The sequence below is a fragment of the Zymoseptoria tritici genome, chromosome 17 (genome assembly GCF_000219625.1).
Source record: "Zymoseptoria tritici IPO323 chromosome 17, whole genome shotgun sequence".
NCBI lineage: Eukaryota > Fungi > Ascomycota > Dothideomycetes > Mycosphaerellales > Mycosphaerellaceae > Zymoseptoria > Zymoseptoria tritici.
The window spans coordinates 429240-449495 of record NC_018202.1 but is presented as its reverse complement, the minus strand read 5'-3'; the positions used below and the strand labels follow the sequence as shown (position 1 = coordinate 449495).

At 48.5% G+C, this 20256-nt stretch overlaps 1 protein-coding gene across 1 annotated transcript; it reads right to left on the bottom strand.

Moving 5' to 3' along the window:
• Positions 1-11207: 11207 nt before the first annotated feature.
• MYCGRDRAFT_97835 (uncharacterized protein) lies at positions 11208-13861 on the bottom strand (the record flags this gene model as incomplete). The annotated part of the gene is made up of 6 exons (XM_003847120.1): positions 11208-11229; positions 11359-11430; positions 11845-12155; positions 12617-12674; positions 13148-13426; positions 13845-13861. 6 exons carry the CDS (start codon positions 13859-13861, stop codon positions 11208-11210), a joined length of 759 nt encoding a protein of 252 aa, XP_003847168.1.
• Positions 13862-20256: the final 6395 nt, after the last annotated feature.

Genomic DNA, 20256 nt, shown 5'->3' with positions numbered 1-20256 from the left:
GAAAGACATTAGTATTAACAACCTTAATTGTGTACTTCTGCTCTAATCCCTTAATTAGCTTGTTAATCTTATAGTCTAACTGTCTAAAGATCTAGAAGTTATCTATATAAAGGAGAACAAGGATGCCTTTCCCTTAAAAGAGGCAAGCATTACTAATAGTTCTTGTTAGACTAAGCTTTTAGAGAGTGTCTATAGCATCGTAGTGCTAGAGAGCAGCTGCCTGCTTAAGCCTATATAGTCCTTTCTTAACGTGTATAATGTACTTGTAGGCATCTTTCTTAAAGAGATAAGCTCCCTCTAGTAGCTTAATAAAGATCTGCTTATCTAGGTTTGGATTTAGGAATGCAGTCTTAACATTAACTTGTCTCCTCTTCTAGCTAAAGTTAACTAAGAGGGACAGAAGTATTCTCCCTGTTGCAGCTCTTAGGGTAGGAGCAAAGGTATTAATATAGTTAAGTCCCTTCCTTTATGTAAATCCCCTAGCTGTCTATCTAGCCTTATACTTCTCTACAGTTCTATCTAGGAGCACCTTAATCTTAAAGACCTATTTCCCTATAAGAGGGACTCTCCCCTTAAGGAGGGTGCTAATAAGTTTCTATTTAAGGCATCCTGTAGACTTAAGTAACTTAGCTTCCTTAATAATAGCTTTCTCCTATTCCTTGTAGTTAGATCTAGAGAGAGCTTCCTTAACTGTCTTAGGATTAGACAGATTAGGATTTGTTGCTTTAAGTCCTATCTTCTAGATCTTGCTGTAGTCTTTTCTTACAACTAATCTTCTACTTCTTAAGAGTCTGAATATGCCTAAGCTTTTAGGACTTGCTTTATTACCTAATTTCTTAGGTCTCTTAGGGCTTCTCCCTACTTTCCTCTTTCTTATAATATAAATGTCTAGGAAGGGAGTTATAGTATAATCTTAGAGGTCTTCCCTTTTAGGGCAATTCTCTGCTAATGCTTAATATTGTAGCTGTGTTAATAAGGCATTAGCCTGCTCCTAGAATCCCTTAGGACTTCCTTAGAATCCCTTAGGACTTCCTGTTTCTTTAGAAACATACTCCCCCTAAGCTAGCTAGGAGGCTTCTTTATGCTTAGTAGCCTCTAGCTAATTAGGCTTAGACTGCTTGTGTTAGTTATCCTAGGACTGTATGTCCTAACCTAATGTTTGCTCCCCCTAAGATATTAAAAGGGAGGCTTGGTTTCTCTCTCTCTGCATAGTATTAAACATATTCTCTACTTCTTAAAGATAAGAAGTAGTAAGAGGTTAGGCATCTTGCCCTTAGGCATCCTGGCCCTAATCTTAATCCTTAGTGTAGATAGTATAGACTTCCTGTTCTGTAGCAATAGGTTGCATTAGTTGTAGGAAACTCTCCCCTTAGAAGTCTAGGGCAGTAGGTATTGTGCTATATACCTTATCCTTATTATATGTTACATAAGGAGAGGTTACAATCTTGTGCTAAAACCTAGTAAGGGTAGATAGTTCAAACTTCTAAACTATATAGTTAGTTAAAGTGTTCTCCTAGAATCCTAGATTCTAGTATTTCTCTGCTCTAGGATAGAACTTCTATAAATTAGGTCTCCCCTAATTATGCAGATATGCTCTATATCTAAATCTCCTAACCTTTATTAGATTAATATATAGAGTTCTAGTATTAAGATCTTAATTAAATTCCTAAAGAGGAATCTTGTTAGTTAATAGGCATACTAGCCTGTTAGTAAGGAAGATTGCATATGCAACTGCAAAACTCTAGAGAGGGAGAGGTAGGCTAGAGTTAATTATTATTGCTCTTGCCTTGTTAAGGATAACCTTGTTAGATAATTCTGCAATTCTATTCTGCTTAAGAGTATAGGGAGCTAAGAAATCCTATCTTAGTCCCTTATTCTCTGCAAATGTAATTAGATTATTGTTGTTAAACTCTCCTCCTCTATCTAAGAACTAGATCTTAACTATCTTTTTGTACTAGTTAAATGTCTTAGTAGTCTATTTCTTAATAATTTGTGCAGCTTGTAATTTAAGCTTGCAGAAGATAGCCTATCTCCTTCTTAACTTTGCATTAGTAATTATAAGGATGTACTTGTATCTAAAGATGTCTAGTAGAAAGATTAGTCCTATAATGTTAATATAGACCTTATCTAATAAGGATTAAGGTGTTAGTCTTAGAGTTCTTAATACTACTCTCTGTAACCTTGCAAGCTTGTATAGCTTATAGTACTTAAGTATAGATATGTTAATCTGCTTAAGTCCTTAGACTTAAGCCTTTGTTATACTAAGAATCTTGTTCCCTATATAGCCTAGTCTCTAGTGCTATCTTGTTATGTTAGCCTTAGGCATAGCAAAGGCTAGATAGGACATGTTCCTGTTAGTTGTAGAAGCAACTTTAGTACTCCCCTTAGGGAGAGAGACAGTTGCATTTTAGAGGATTAGAATATTATAAGTAGACTAAACCTTGCCTATCTTCTTGTTATTCCTTAGAATGCATAAAGATAGCCTGTCTAGGTAGACCTTGCACTTTAGCTAGAGAGTCTCTGCTAAGATAAGGTTGTAATTAGAGTTAGGAGAGTATAACACATCTTGCAAGGTAATGTTTAACTTATTCCCCTTGTACTTTATTATAATCCTTACACTTCCTAAGTATATAACTATACTTTGTCTAATAGCTTAAGAGAACCTAATTAGGGTTTTTAGGGGTTTAAGGTCTAAGAACTAGGACTTATTATTAAAGAAGTAGTATAATGTACTAGAATCCTAGATAATAGTGTTACTCCTTTGTATTCTAGCGGCAGCAATTGCTGCTCCTACAAATAAGCTGTCTAAATTAGAGCCTAAGCCTATATTAGAAGAGGAGATAGGCTTAATTGCTGCAGCACCCTTTCCTCCCTTCTTGTTATGTCTCTTGCTCTTGTTTTAGGACTTCTTCTTGTCCTTGTTAGATCCTCCTTTTCCTCTATATACCTAGGACTTTAGGGCCTTATTAGGGTACTTCTTAAAGCAATCTGCATTTGTGTAGATATAATAAGTATACTTAGTACACTAATTATTATCTACTACAGCACCCCTAAATCCTCCTGCTGTCCTTTATGTCTGTAGAGGAGGTTCCTTAATTAATAAGGTAATTAGCTCTTTAAGAGTTGTGTTCTTAATATAATAGGATTGTCTCTAGCTTCTTAGGTATTCTAGATAGTAGAGGCCCTAGATAAAGAACAGCCTAATCTGCTTATTACTAAAGGTAAGCTTTAAGACTAGAATGCTCTTAGACCTAGAGTATTGTTCTGTTACAGAGATGTACTTGTAATGCTACTTCTAGAAGTCCTTATAGTACTTCTAAGTGTTTGTTCCTTAGATCTTAATGTTACTAATTCCAAGAATCCTTAGGCTGTTATAAATGTTTATAATTACAACAGGCCTATAGGTAGCTGTAATAGTATTATATAGTTCCTTAGCTGTCTTCTCTATATCCCTAAAGTTAGGCCTTAGAGATTAGTTAATCCTTTTGCTAACAATCCTATATGCAATTAGGTTATACTTATGCCAGACTTAGAGAGGAGTTAGTCTTAGTCTACTAGTTAGAATAGGTTCTGTTACTAGAGTGTCCCCTCCTTCTTTTTAGGAAGGAGTTAGAGCCTAGGAGGATAAAGCAGTACTCTCCTTAGTTAGTAGAGAGGGATATCTAACTTTAATTCCTAGCTTTAGTTAGGCAGGGCACTAGGGAATGTTATAAAAGACATAGCCTAACACCTCCTTATCTATAAGGGCTACTTTAAGCATCCTTAACTAGTCTAAGAAGTTGCTTCCCTTTCTTAGGACTTTATTCTCCTTCGTAGTCTTAAACTTATTAGCCTGCATTGCGGCTATTATTGTAACTAGCTCTTTCTCGGCTCGCTAGTTAACTGTCTAAATAGTGTATAGTAAGGTTCTAGTAGCTGCGCTTAGAACAGACAATTCTTCCTTAAGTGTGCAGTAGTTACGCCGGGCTTATAACCTGTTATAATTAGACTTAAGCTAAGTGGAAGAAGACCTCTAATTAGCAGGTATATATTGTCATGTAGAGAGAATCTCAAGTGTGAGATTCTCACTTCAGCTATCTGTGTGTGGGGATGCCTTGGCACTAGTCACGTGCACTTCACTAATGGTCAGTCTGATGATCCACAACAGATGCAGCGTTCCCGGGCTTCGATACCTCGACTTCATCAATAGTTATCTCTTGTCCTTCTGGATTCACCTCCGCAGAACTGATAGTGGTTGAGAATGTCGCCGGTAATGACACCTTCGCCAGTGGGTCTTCGTGTGTAGGAGTGATGTGGAAATCCGTCTTTTAACATTTCCTGGCGGCCACCGCTGACTTCTCCGCTTCTCGAAAACCGCCATTGACCCTGTCCTCGTCTCAAAAGAGAGAGAGAGAGAGGGATCCAGCAATTCCTCCTCGAGACGCACCTCCCAACCTGGATCCTCAACATGCAATCGGCCATAACACTACAAGACCAGCTTATCCGCAAGACAATCATCATCGATCCTCTTGTAAAGACCGTCGACTCGGGTTCTCGGCATGCAGCTGAGAAATGTCCGCCATGGAGACTCCCTCAGCCTCATCGATGCTTGTGTGTCATCGCGATCGGAACCAATTTCATCTGGACATATGTCGATACCTGCCCAAACCAGGCGATGACATGGTCTTCGGAACAAGGTGCTGTCTGTATGTGCCTCCGGACTTCACTGCTCTTCAGCTCTGCCCTGTCCACCAGCACCAACACCAGCACACTCGAGATCCTGTGTATCCTTGGCATGCTGTGCTGTCCATGCGAGGCTTGCCCAAGAATTCCCAGGCGACATTGAGAGATCTTCTCCTTTCAGCGCTCGAGCCGGGCGCGCAACTAGCCCTCTGGGCGCAGAATCCCACAGCCCACGCTCTGGGCCAAGGCGTCCCTGCAAGTGCGGCTGTCTGCACTATGCAAATCCTCGTACGCGAATGCCGCAACCTTTTTGTCAAAAGTAGACAAAGGTTCCCAGCATCGTCAAGCACAAGCTTCGATCCTCGAGGTACGTCAGCCCTCCACGATGCTATATCAAATGCTGATCGTCAACAGATGCCGTCTCCCTGGCTCCGATGGCTCACAGGAGGTGGGATGTACACATTTGTTCCGACGAGTTTTCGTCAACAAGTTGGTGGGTGCATCATGATTTTTGAGTGCTCCAGATCTAGATGGTATGTCCCGCGGCATCTTCAGCACACCAGGACGCCCGGCGAGGAGTGAACAGGAGATCTCGATTCGACGATGATGATGCCTCTGCTCTCAGCAGGAGCGTGGCCGTCCTCTCCCGCTGGTTCTCTTGACCCTAATTCCCGCCCTCTAACCGTCCGCAATGGAGCATTGAACAGGGTGCCATATCTTTCAGAGCTCTACTGGATCCTTGCACCGGCCCTCTCTTTGCCAAGTTCTGGCTGCGGATTACAAACAGTGAGGCAAGCCTCCGAGGGAATGTTGGTTGTCAATGATCCTATTCTGCATGTCTCCGGACATCACATCTCCGCTTTCATGAGCTTTGCTGTCTCGTCGCAAGGCCCGTGGCGCCGCGAAACTCGAACGATGGAGGCCAAGCAATGCAAAGAATATGGTCAAAACTTGACCGCATTTTGAGATATGCGTGGCAAAACGCTCTCGGACATCTGAATTCCTTCTCCCTATGGAATCTGACTTCGACAGCAGAACATCACGCCTGGTCAAAACCCGCAACTACTTAATCCATCCAACATATCCATCCGACACATCTATCCGACACATCCATCCTGCTCAACTTTAAGCAGCCACCAACCACAACCACAGCCCGACTCATCCGACTACGGCTGATTATGACCAACCCGGGTCGAATACCACAGGAACTTCCTCCTTCGAAGGCTTGTCGGAGAGAAGTTGTCTCCATCTCCTCGGATCATACAACCATCTACCTCTTTGGTGCTTTCTTGCCGCCGAACCCTCCCCTTCAGTGCCAGCCGAGACATCGCCAAGATTGAAGTACAACAGCCCCGCGATCCCGGCAATGGCCGCGGCGGAGCCAGTTGAAGCTGAAGAGCGTCCTCGGAAGATTGCGCGTGCAGATGGAGACTTGTCGATACTCGTCGGTTTATGCAAGAGACTTCGTTCCTCGTAGTGTTGAGTTGCCGTTGCGAAGGAACGCGTCGTTGCCAGCAGACCTCGCAGCGCATTTCCACGCCACCAACAACCCTTGTAACTGGCCTTCTGGACACCATACCTCTACACTTCACTTTAGTCAACATTTGGATTAGTGACGAAGCACAGCCTATCTCAACATCAACGAAGACATCCAAGGAGGTACAATACGACTCGATCTTCACAAGCATGTCTAATCCGACTGCAGGAGGCAACGATCTCCAGTTATGTTGTGATCAAGGAAAGTGGCCTTGAGACCGCGCGTATCGGAAAGACAGTATCCGAAAGACCAGAAGCCGCGAGCACAACAGAATTTTGACTTCGTTCACCTCACCACCGGGTTACTTGCCAGTGTGCTCTTCGAACTTCAACACTTGTTCACATTCTCTTACTTCTGTCCACTTCACTTCACCCACTACCACCTAATTGCTCTACAAACCCTACCAACAATACCGAAGGATGTGGGACAGGCAACTTGCTCGCTCCGCAATACGTTCGATCACGGTGGCAGCCGGCAAGTAGGAGGCCACCACATTCCCGCTACTACCTGCTAGCCCGAAGACGAGCGGACACCATGCGGACCAACTCGCCGGTACTTCGACGAACAATACAGCCGTTCGTCTTACTCCTTGAAGAAACTACACACGACTCCTCCGACAGACTCGAGCTACGAAGCGGGGGGCGACAGTAGCAGCCTCCCACTGTACACTCCGACCAGACCACGGCCTCTTCCTTCGACCTCATCGAACAATCAACCAGAAATTGAAAAACGTAGTAGTCCCTCGACGCCAACCGCCAAGCAACGAATCTGAGAGCGACAACAGCAGTATCTCATCCTGCACACTCGGCCGAACACAAATGTCACTCTCTACCGCGCCGAACAATGGAGTCGAGAGCCACAACTTAACAGCAGGCTCTCGTTACATAATTGCACCAAATAGCGAAGCCGAGGACGACGGCGTTAGTCTCTCGTCGCACACGCTAGTCGGCGGCAGTCTCAATCTCCACACGCTGGTCGCCGGCAGCCATGCGGATGCAAGCCACACTTCACAGCAGCCAGCACTTATCGGACTTACTCGTCAAAGCAGAAGCCAGAATAGGTCAAGGAGGAGGACAGACTGACTGACACGGCGGCGACTCGGGAGATGGGAAACAGTCGGACATCCTACAAACGAGCCGACTGCCTAATAATCCGTCTGCGCTACTGACCTGAGCATTCTAGGATCAACAGACCTATTCGCCTCGACACCAAAATAATCACACTCGTCAAAACCTGCTCCCATCTATTCAAGTCAGGCAAAGGTTCGGATAGTCGAAATCACAGTCGCTCGGAAGCCGCTAACGTCTTCTACCAGACGCAACCCAGTGACAGACTGTCGATCAGTCCGAGGGCTTAATTAACTTCTCTATGCTGTGTCTGCGTGGAGGCTATTCTAGCGATGACGAGGAGGAGCTGGAGAATTCGGCTTTGTGAAGACTCAGGGCGATGGTGTGGTAAATCCAGAGGACGGATCTCGCAACGCGAGACAGTCTCCTCTCGGACCAGATGCTCCCGGCTGTCACCTGTCACTGCTAGCTCGTACCGAGTAGCGCACACCGGATCATTGTCAACGAGGACGACTGACTGTGCGAACTCTCCACCATCACACGACTTTCTTCACGTCAAAGTCCTTTGCGACTTCGACCTCTTCGAGCTTCATCTGATCATCTCATCGCGCCGAATCGCATCGTCCCGGTCCAAGCTCCAGGACCACCCTTTCGCGCATTCTCGATTCAAGCGAACTTTCTTTTGGCCACAGATTGGTCTCAGCACTGTGCCAGACCGTGAACCCACCCACGCTCCGACCCAAGGGCCCGTCAACACGGAGAAATCGTCGAGACGTTTCGCCGAGTAGGACGGTGGGGGTACGGAGCGTTGAAGTGGTCGCCTAGGTATTAAGGTGTGGTCGGTAGGTATGTCGACGGTTGGTGGAATATAAATATGGATGGTGGGAGGAAGGAGCGTTAAGGGTCCGGATGGTTCAAAAAGGAATGTGGACGACGATAACCGTTTTTCGGGACTGTTAGTGTCGATGCAAGGTACGATCTGACAAGCTCAGATAGATAGGAGCACCACCAACACCAAAGAGACGGTAGACGGAACAACCTGCCGAAGATGAGAGTTTCAACCAGCCGATGAACAAAAGCGTCGCTCGCAAAGCGACTCAGCGACGAAGTACATCTCCACCTCTACAGCATGGCGCTCCTGCGCACTCGCGTGCAAGCCTACGACAGACGCAATCTACGGCCGCTGCTCCGAAGACGGTTCAATCAGGTACATCGAGGCGCAAAGCCAAAAATCCCGCCGCTGTGATCACTGAAGACACTGGTCAGCCCATCATCAAAGACAAACGTCGCAATGAGAACACGTTATCAGACACTCGACTAGCGAAGCGAGCCAAGGTCGCAGCAGCGGACGATGTTTTCGATTTCGCCAGATTGCCTAAGAGCCTGAGCCTAAAATTGACCGTGAGGCAGAGAAGACGCGAACGGCGAAAGCTACAAAGTTACAGCCGCCACAAGCCGCGGAAAGCCTGCAGTCTCGCCTATGGGCAAATGGTCTATCAGCCATTCGTTTGGTCAATGCCGGGTTTTCTAGCAGGCGGCTCTAGCCGGAAAGATGGTCGCTGTCGCAGCACGTTCGGACGGAGAACGCATGGCACAACGTCAACACGCCAGCCTTGACAGTCTCTTCACCCGTTGCATGCAAAGTCTCATGCGACGGGGTAGCAAATACAATACTGCTCCAAGACGCCCGTGTCTTACTGACTTGCGATAGCTCCAGATCCTCGCCTCTCCCTCCAACTCACATCACTCTCGATGAGAGAGAACCGACCTCCACCCAGTCAAGGGACGACAAGCGCATGGAATCCAACCGCCAAAGCGCTCGCGTCGAAGACCTACATCACAAGTAGTCAGTGGCGGATGGTTCTGTTCAAGAGGATTGCCGCGACTCGAAAATGTCCGCTCGCCCAAAGATATGCTTGCCGCTTCCCGCAGACATGGCGTGGCCAATGAGTGCACGGAAAGCGCCCGCACGAACTGACCAAGCCAAACGACTCGTCACACGCAATGAGCCGTCTGTACCCGAGTCACCCGAAGCCATTCTGGTCGATGTGATCTTTGCGTTCCCAACGACTCTTCGGACCCTCACAGACACAGCACGGAATCTCGTCCATCGAGATCAAGATTCGCCACGCTGGCCTTGCGCCGATGACGCAAATAACTCAAAGAGCCGACCGAGATCTTCCATCCTAGCTGTGTTAAGCACATGGCCATCCTGCGAGGCTGGATACACAAGCAGGCAGAAAACAAAGGCAGTCCTGCATTGCATGTCGCAGCGGAGCAGAGGTCTCAAGATCGGCTTCTAGTGGCGAGAAGAGTGATACGGTAGGAGAAGGTGGGAAGCCTAGCTCTGTGTACGGAACCGAGAAGATTAAAGCCCTTGCCGATGCGATTGTCTCGCGTGGTCATAATGCAGCACATTGGTCGAGCAGTCTGTCTAACTATATGCTCGAGTGACTAAGTCTTTATACACACAATGTCGTCCTGGTACAGGAACCGACTCGGCCGGTGGCTTAGACTGCTGGACCGTCGTTAAGTGCAGTTAGGAAGTGTCTACACTCGATCGGTGTACGGACGTCCCGACCTAAGAAACCCGGGCGAATTCTGCAATTTCCCGAGCAAGTGTGCTGCATAGTCCACAGTCCACCTACCATTATAGCTTATATCCCAGGACTGTGTTTCGGCTTGGCGAAGTTTTCTCGTTCACTTTATGGGCGCTAAATTAAAGCTCTAGACGACTAAACCTTACGTGCCAACCTCCGCGGATTTCACCCTTCACTTGCAATTAAAGCAATCGGTCAGTCGCCACAATGGCTTCATTCTTAGCTGCGTCTCAGATCATCCTTCTTCCCAACCCTCGCTGCCCTTCAAGCATTACCATCGACCTACCGTTATGTCCCATTTGCTTAAGCTACTACCCGAGGTACGCCTCGACGTTTACGACCTTGTAGCTTTAGACGACGAGAATTATAAATACACCGTACTTTTAACCGTTCCTCGTTAGATAGAGCGAGAAGCCTACGTTCTAATTATAAAGACGGCTCTATCTTCTTCCGCTACGCCTACCGCTCTCCTCGAATTTTCCTCTACTACGTACTCTCCGACCGGCGCGTACTAGAAATCTAATACGTAGATTTAATACCCTTAGCGCTAGTCCTCTTCGTAAAGTAATAACCGAAAGGTAGAACCTAAGGTAAGCGAGAAGTACGCTAAAGCCTACGGACGATAGGAAACGGTTGCGCGTAGATCTAAAAATGTTTAGAAGAGGGAGACGAGTAAATAAACATGTCGACGAAACTTTAATACAATGTCTATAGTTTTAATGTTTTATATATAGACTTTTTTAATCTTATCCCTTCCGCGCGTTAGAGGCTACCCTAGGCTTAAATACGTTTATCCTATATCTATACTACAAACTATCTACGACAAAGGCGGTGTTTTTAGAAGTATATAATCTCCTCCCTCTTTTAATACGCTAAGCGAATACGATAGCCTTCTACCTTTGCCATAATACTGGTGTAGGTGCTTACTTGCTTTCATGTATCTGTAAGCTTTTGAGGGCGAGCTAGTATGAAGCGTAAACTAGAGCCTCACCAGACGACAGTGAGTGTCCTACCGCTCCTCGAAATGGAGTGGCATAGTACAGATGGTACGGAAGCGTGGAACTTCACCCGACGACGACCTCCCAGAAAAGTACCCATAAGCACAAAGTAGGCGAGGAGAACATATCGTGGGCCATCCAGTCTGCAGCCCCTACCGGAATCCGTTCACAAATCGACAGATGTACGAACATTCCCATCCCGTCACCTGTCTGTCTATGGCGCAGCATCTCCTCCCATCCAGAGTCATGAATTGTCTGTCCGTTCCCATTCGCAGTGGGTCCTTGATGACCACGCACTAGTCCGGAGGACCGGGACTCACGTTGCTGGCCGGCACTGCTCGTTCTATCGTAGGTTTCCATAAGACCTGCGGGGAGGTAGGTGATAGGTGTCCATGTTGGGAAAAGATTCGTCGACAATCAGCGCGAGAGAGACGGAGAGAAAGTATCTAGTGAAGGGTTAGCAAGCTGCAAAATGACGTCTGAAAGATATGTACCTTCGTATGGGCTCTTCCTCGCTCTTAACAATGATCCGCGCATCGAGCGCTTCGGATGGGTCGTTGGGAGCGCTGCATATGTTGCCTAAGCAGAATTTCCGTTCCGCGGTCATACCAGTCGTTGTTTTTGAGCTCGTAGACTTTCACCCGCTTCCTGTCGTTGGCAGGAGCGAGACTCGTCGCGCTGCTGTTCCTGGTCGCGGCCCCACCAGCGCATCCGTGACGCGATGCGGCTATGCGACGGTGCGGATGAGAGCGCAGTGGGCGCGCGCGCGAGGATGGTGGCCTTCGACTGCAGTGCTCGTATCTGTGTTTGCGCCGGAAGCGCTTCGGGGGAGCCCGGAGGTGGTGTTTCGAATGTTGGAAGGTGGGACCCTCCATGCGAAGGTTCAGCCATCACCGTCAGTCAATAGTCTGGTGACTTACATACACCGTCGCACCCGCTCACATCCTCCAGCACTTCGCGTCTTGCGACTGACTGTTTACGACGCGCCGGGAAGAGCTGGTGTAGTCTTGCTCGCCCACTTCGCCTCCACAGTATGGGCCCTCTTGCTGACCATCAGAGCGGCGCAGTACGCGTCAGACTGACGAACAAAGTGTTGCCACAGCAGCGTACGCTTCCTCCTCTCGTCCTTCTGACCATCTTGTCTCTGTTGAACCTGCTTTAGTGTGACTTTAGCCTCTTTCAGCACAGTCTTGAGCGTTTGTATGCTGTCGTTATTTTCGTTGTTGCGCTCCAGCTCCACGTTTTCTAAGTCACCCATCAAAGCCTCGAATTTTTGCCCCCCTCGAGCTCCCTGGGACAGGGTTTCGGTTGAAGGCTCTGTGCGATCTAATATTGTACCTCGTGGACGGTTTGTAGCGTGCGATAGTCTTCATCAAGTCTGGACAATCGATGTTCGATCGCATTCTTCGCAGCGTCCAAGATCTCGAGAATGCTTGCGCCACGCGGCCTTTGGTAAAGATCGCTTACATGTCGAGCTTCCAGGTATTTCACCAACCCGGCAGGCTTGAACGTACCAGAAGATTTGGAGGGCAAAAGCTAATTGCTGGCGTCGGCTTCGAGCGCTTCGAGCACACCCATCAAGACCCATGTGTGGGCGAGCTTTTGTGATTCATAGCCGTCGAGCTCTGCGATCTTGCTATGTGAATCCACCACTCCCGAGCTCTCGAAATAATTAGGAAGCTTTCGTTGATTTCCTGGTTAGAAAGGAAAGGCGGGTGTTCTGGAGGCACGTTCTCTTGCGAACAGTCGGACCGTTGACGCTTGTGTGTACGTGAGGTGAGAGCGATCGTCGTCGTCGTCGAGAACAAGCCTGGAGCTGCTTCAATATAGTGGAATTGCGGTCGAGGATGTTCGCAGACTGCCGCGTCGGCGTCCGCCGAGAGGGTGACATGCACAATTGTCGACTCCCTCCTCGCGGCAAAATCGGAGGAGCGATGTTCTGGACTGCCGCCATGAAAAACTTTAGGACCATCGCCGTCATTCCCGATGGGATCAGGTATTCCTTCACTCGCGTCCTCTTTATGATCTACATCACTGTCAAGTCACGATATTGTCCGCCGCGCCCTTGCTCAATGCTCCCCCTTGCATTGTACGTGTTCTTCTCTCCGTCAACAGATGGACTACACTGCTCGGTATTCTCCTCTTCACCATGTTTGTGACTTTGTTCTTCATCCTCCACATGATCTTGCGCGGTTGTCTGTTCTTCACGACCTCGGTGGCCTCGCTGGCTGGTCTGCGCTTCGACGCCGCCGCGACCTTGCTCCATACTCTGCTCTTTACTACCATTGTGACTTTGCAACGAGCCTCGCGTTTGCGGGCCCTGAGTCTACTGTCCCTTCGTTTTTCCCGCCGGTGGATGCTTTGCTCCACTTTCGCCGCTCGTCATTCCACTCTCCGTTCCTCACTTCCCTCCGCGGAGGTTTCGCACAACCCTCCTGCTCAAGCTTCGCAGTCACACTCTCATAGTCCTTGACGCCACACTTGCTCAACCGCAGTACCAACGGCATGCCCTTCTCCCTCTTACACGTTCCGTCTTTACCTGCAGCAGTTTTACCCGCGATGCTGTATTGAATAAAACGTACACCTCCAGCGCCTCCATCTTCCACTTGCTTTGGCCCGGCGAACGCACGATAGGTTCGCATCGTGGACTGTAGGGAATCGCCTTCGGCAGCACGTCGTGGGCGTCGGGGTGGTTCTCGAGGAACTCGATCGCGAAGTTTTGTTGCGCGGTTGTATCTAGATCGAGGTAGGCGGCCTTGTAGACGGGAAGGGCTTTCTGGAGGACGTCGGCGCCGGTGAGAGCGAGGTCTGCGATCGATTAGATACTCGGAGGTAGTGCGGGTGGTGTCGTGAGCGTTCCATTATGCGCCAATCGTTGGGTTGGCGAAGACGGTAAGCGCTGCGGAGTGTGCGATGGTGTTTCGGGATCTCTCTTGTCGCTGCTGAAGTTGCGGCCCAGGTATCGTCGCGCCATGCTCACAAAAGCGAAAGTGACATGGGCAACGCCGTCGGTCAGAGAATGTGACCAGCAAGCCAATTGGTCGCATGGAAATGGTAAAGTAAGGTACTGAGGAAAGCGCGCGTTCTTACCGTGACGAGAAAGGCTTGGGGTCTTTACCTTACCCTACGGCGAGGTGCCGGTTTTAATAAGAACGGTAAGGCATATAAAGAATAGGTAGGTAGATTATTAGACTTTTTCGACTTTAAGAGCGAGAAGGTAAGCCGTCGAGAGAGTTACCGTCGAGAGAAACATAGTCTAGATTTAACTACGTTCTTAGCACTTTGCTACGTCTCCTCTATACATCTCGCCCTTACCTCTCTAATCCTACCTACCTTCTAAGTCCGCTACTTGTCCTCTTCGGGATTCTGTCTCTCTCTCGCTCCCGGCTCCGGTAGAGAAGTATAAGCAACAAGCGGTATAGAGAGAGAGGAAAAGTAGCAAGAGGAAAAGTAGGAAAGGGAACAAAATAGTAGGGTCGGGTAGAAGGGAAAGGTGCATGTCGCATATCGTTATATAGGGAAGTATTACGTAGCTCGTTCGGATTCGAAATCCTAATAGAACCCTACGTCTTCGCTCCCTTTAACGACTAACTTTATCGTCCTAAGGTCCCTATCCGCTAATTCTCTACTCCTATAGAGCCTTATTATTATTAGCCTCGTTATCTACCTATAGCTCCTCGCCCTCCTTACCCTCCGTACCCTCCTCCGCGCCTATAGTTTTCCTCGTACCCGACGTTCTAAAACGTTATAGGCCTCGAACATCCTTAAACACCCTAGAGTTATATATTCGGAGCAGAACGACAACATCCGCATACTATTAACCTACTACTAGTCCGCCGATACGACGTCTTACTAATCGGACCCTAGATAAACCCGACACTTATAGCCTATCGAGACGTTTTACTTCTAAAGGCTACTCGCAACGGTAGCGGCAGCGACGGCGCAGTTCTAACTTAAGTCTTAAGGAACCTTCGAAAGCTCTCTTTTGTTTAATATACTAGGCCGCGGTTTAAGAGCAGTAAGAAGAAGGCACCTAAATCGGGGACTATACGAACTAGTAACAAAAGGACACGGTTAATATAGTAGGCCTTCCTAAGGCTATAGTATTAAAGAGCTCGAGAAGAGGTCGAGATTAAGAAGTTAAAGGATATAGTAGCTAGCACAGAACTTCTCGTAGTACGTATATAAGACACTATATAATAACCCGTCTCGCTACGGCGTCTATAGCGTTAATTCACAACTTAAATCTTCTTACCTAGCGTATCTTATTCCTTAACACTAACGGTAACCGCGTTTTAGAACCGGCGCCTTCGTATAAGTTCTAAAGGTATAAGGTAAAGAGTCGTTCCGGGAGATCTATCTAAACTCCTCTAGATCGATACGCGCGACAGCCCCGATAACTCCTATACATCGATTAAAGGCTTCCTTTGTATACGAACCCGCGGCTACCCTAATGTCCGGTTATATACTTATAAAATACTATATAATGCGATGCTCGCGACGGTATATAAAGCGCGAAGATCGAAGCCCCCTCGCCCGCATCTACCTCGTCTTTCTCCTAACTAACTATCTTAGGGAAATCCTCTCCTTATTTATTAGTTATTAGCATTCGCGCGCATCTACTAACCCTCTCGCCTTCGAACCTACTATAAATCTAAGTCCGGCCGCGGCCGCTCGCGCGGGCTAACTATACTCTTCGGCGAGTATACTATACGACCCCTTAATCCGTTTCTGCCCTAAACAAATGCCCGAATACCTTCCCCTTCCCCTTCTTCGAAGGCCTTAACAGGATATTAACGATAACTATTTATGCTTAACGGCTTGTGCGGTTGCTTGTAGTTGGCCGGAAGGGTCTCTTTATAAGATGCGGTCTGCCGCGTACCGGGAACCTTAGTTTCCATACGACGAGACTTTCGATAACCTGTTAGGCTGTTGTAGAGAGACTCGGGGATGTTAGCAAGTAGTGTAGGAGATTTAGGGATTCCAGCTATGTAGTATAGAGAAGTGCAGGGTCCTCGCCCTTATAGTAAGAGAGCAAGGACGTCGCATCTCCTTCTTAGGCGAGCCACACAGGCTATGGCCCTCGACTGTTCTCACCTCGGTAGGCCGGAGTTCTTTTTGTGCTTAGAGCTGGAAGCAGTTCCCAAGCTCGCTTAATTACAGCACATCAGACAACGATTAGTGCTAGAAAGCCCCCGAAGACCGTAAGCTTTCCCTGACACTGATCTACGCTTCGCACGAACCTCATCTCCTGTCAGAGTTTAGCATGCATACGTCCCGCGCGTGGATTAACATTTAAGAAGCCCAGCACTGGAAGCTGCTAGCGGCGAAGAATCTAACATGTCCAACCCCGGCTTGCAAGTCCTTAAATTAGCGGAGCGGCAAAAGACATATCAAGAGTCGGAAATCCTATCCCGGTAACGGCGCTCGACACTTTCAGCCGGAATGTCCCATCATGGACGGCATCGGATATTACCGCCATTGCGTCCACGTCTATCCGGCAAGGAAATCCCCCGTTCACTATTATGCTCCGCCGTCGACTTCAAGCTAACATTTTCTCGCAGTGGTTTCGACACATCCTCCCTATTCCCTTGCTGGACCAAGTCATCTTTAACAACGCCTTCACTCAGCATGCGGATATGCTAGTGCCACAGCCACAGCCTCGACCTCTGCCTCTTCAACTAGCACCGCAGCACGTCCCAGTCGCTATTACCTCTGCTGTGCATCTGGAACCCTTCCTATCATGCAGCGATCTAAGACCAGCGCCCACGTATCCAGGCTTCCGCTGTTAGTGCGCAGAGCGAGGCCATCCTGCACCTCTCAGCTTTGAATGATCGGACTTTCAGGAGAAACACAATACTCGTCTGTACGTGATCAAGCCGCAACGGCGTCCTCTGTCTTATCCGCCAACTGACTGTACCAGCACCAATCATTTTCAATGCCTTCCAAGGATCGAATTTATGTCTTGTCCGCTTATCCTCTCCCGGACAGCCGCCGCACTTCCCAGACTTCGATTTCGTGCACGGCAAGGCTACGCTGGCAGACAACCCATCTGTCTATGCCAAGATTGCGCCTTGAATCAAAGTCGGTCCTCCTGACAAGAATGCGGCTAGAGAGACTCTCGGACTCTCTCACGTGCCCGTCGGAGACAGTTTCGAAGGTATTTGACAGACAACAGGCCGTCGTCGACCGGTATGCAGTCCTATCTTGCGAGTCTACCTGCAGCATCCACATATTGACTTTTCCTCCTCTATTAAGGGTTCTTTTCAAGCTTCCTTGGGCCCGCAAGTCACTATGACGAGGTGCTGCTGTTTGTACACACACGGCTGAACGGTCCCACAATCTCATACGGTCATTCAACGTCTCGCCTAGCGCGGCAGCGACGCCGTTCCGCGCGATGTCAAACTTCGACCGGCGCTGATCTCAGCTCTTACGCTGACACAGGCCTCTTCCGGCCGTGGCCTTGCAGAGCTACAATGTTACCACCTTTTCCATTCCAGCCGGTCATGCGTCCTCACGGCAGCACTATTCTCGCGACAGTCAGACAGTCGTGGCTCGCTGATTCTGCACTCCGGTCATGACACCACTCTCTATGCGACACTACTCTCTATGCGACTCCACGCTCTAATGCGACATTACTCTTCCTTGCAACCTTTCCACGGCCTCCGTATAGTTTGGCAGGCACCGCAGGTTCGACTGTCTGGAAGCTCAAGACCAGCCGCCGCATCGAGGAGACCTGTTTCTGTCCTCCACATACCACCACATCGACTATGTTACCTTTCGAGCAATACTGAAGTTCCGCATATCTTCATCACCTCCGCATGGGGTAACGGCCACGATTTCCATCACTGGCTGTGAGTGATTGATCTCTACTACCGCGTCAACAACACGCCCGCCAAGCGCTTGTCTTGCAGAGCCAAATGGTCACCACGTTTGGAGCGATGCCGAGTTCCAGGCCGTTGAACTGCCTTCACCGCCATTCCGCTGAACCACGGTGCAGGTTTTGGTGCACCTTGCAGAGCAGGTTGCCGGTGCCGACAACCGCGTCAAAGAACCTGCCTCAACTAAACGAGCTTGCACGCACGGAGGCCATCTTACCTCAATCACCATCACCATCGCCGTCTCAGCACGGCCAAGGCGAAGCTCATGCTGTACTTCCATCACCATCACCATCGCCGTGTCAGCTGTCAAGGATGCCAACGCCTGAGCGTCACACCTCCAGCCACTGTCCTCGAATCAACGACAAGACCGTCATTTCGCGCCCGTCCACCAAGTTCCGCGGACAGTGCCGCATCGGCACATTCGGTGGCTCCCCAGCCCGATCTCCTGCCGAGCTCTATATTCCGAATGGATGCCTACCAGACTGGGCCCTTAAGGCCTCGAACGTTCTGGCTTAACGTCACCTTCTCGAGCAACTACATCAATCCTTTGTACGTGAACTTAGCGGATAAACTTAGGAGTACACGTCTCGAAACCGCCACTGCTTGACTCTACGACACGTCGCCTGTTTCGAGCGACGTACGACTGGCGATTTGTTGAAAATGGCATCCTCCCATATGCGGTCGTCACTGTATTATGGTGCGTGTGTGGTCAAGTTGCGCTCAGCATCCATTACCGCAAGCCAAACCTTTTCTCTGCAGATAGCGGGTCAGGAATTCGTTCCCAGCCCACTCGCGGCGAAGCCTCGGCTACGCCCTTTGTCCGCGCAAGCGAGACCATCTTCCCTAACAACATCGCTGCAAGGCAGTTATTAGACATCCGCGACGAATAAACTCACAGTCGTGGAATCCAAGATCTGCCCAATGGTCACATCTAGCGAAGCATTAAGACCTGCTATGCTCCCGGCAGCATGTAAAGAAGCCATCACGTCTGCTGCCCTCAACGGAGCCTACTACAGCTTCGCCAGTAAAACGCGGCGACCTCGATTCTGACCGGGAAAAGGCTTTCTTAAACGGCGCGCAAACGCCCAAGTCCTCTCCTACCCCTCCTATACAGGCACTATCGCCTTCTTCCACCTTCTCTGCTACGCTGCCGGAGGTGGATAACGTGTGCTGTTCGCTAGCATCCTCGCGACCCAAATACGTTACCTTAACGCCCTCCGCGTCGTCTACACCGGCACTACGATATCAGCCGCGACCAGATCCTCGCCAACGCTGAATCGCTTTAATATCTACATTCCCCGGTTCCAGAAATGACGGTCTTTGCTAAGATCAGACAAAGTGTAGCCAGGACTCTGCGCACGATTAGTTAAGAGTTAAGCCGGAAACGTCCATCTCCTTCTCGCTTACCTTCTCCGACATTACGACGGGTGGAGACTCCTAGACACGGCAATTAATTGAACAACGATAGCATAACCAGCTTCCTGGTCGACTTTACCTTACAGTTTGAAGGAATTACCATATACCGCTAATACTTGCCGGCAAACTCAGCGACCGAATTGAACCTCTAATCCGACTCGATGCTACAGCCCGCTTAAGGTAGGAAATTCCATAAACAACTCTGGTGCAACTATAGGAATGGACTGCAACGCATTCCGGAGACAGCGCCGCTAGACTCGATCGATCACAAACGTTAACTCTCCTACTAAGCGGCATTGGATCCTTAATGTGGCCACACGAATGACTACGTTGTCGGACTTGACTTGCACATCTACCTCTCTATCGCTAGTACACTAAGTCTCCGCATTTATGCGAATAACGCAAGGTGATTGCGAGCGCAGGACATAAAGCTACTCGCGCCTATACTCGGTGTAGAGATTGCAAGGACGAGGTTAGACTAGCGTTATATAATTCTCCTTCGCTACTTCGTTAAGCCGACTCCTCTTACGCACCGCGCTCGCGGCGGCAACTGCTATGTTAGTTTCTAAGCCGGCGACTCGCTATAAGATCTACCTTAAAGGATGCATCGAAGTAGTACACTATTACTCTAAGTCTCTACCGCTTCGTTACCTTTATAGGCTATCTTTTAACCGACATTCCCGCATTCTCTAGCTAATGCTCGTACTATGTCGACTTCTACTATAAACGCCTCTCTAGATTATTGTTTGTTTTGTTTGTTTGTTTGTTCTATTTACGTCCTTTTGGAGTCTAAGACTATGTAGGACGGCTTTGCCCTAAAGGCAAAGCAGTAGATCTAGTTACAATTAGATTCTTTGGTATTCTTTAACCTTAGGGGAGACCCCGTACCTAAGGCAATGCTAAAGGACTTTAAACAAATGTAGGACAAAGGAAATCAAACGAGTGTTGCAGCCTAGGGCTGCAGAATTTTCGCGCTAAGCTTTTTGCAGAATTTTTAGCGGATCCTTCCGCTTCGCACGTACGCTACAAATTTAAATGCAAAAGTAGTGCAAAGGCAGCTGTCTAACTCGCTGTCTTCTCTTGTCCTTAATATGC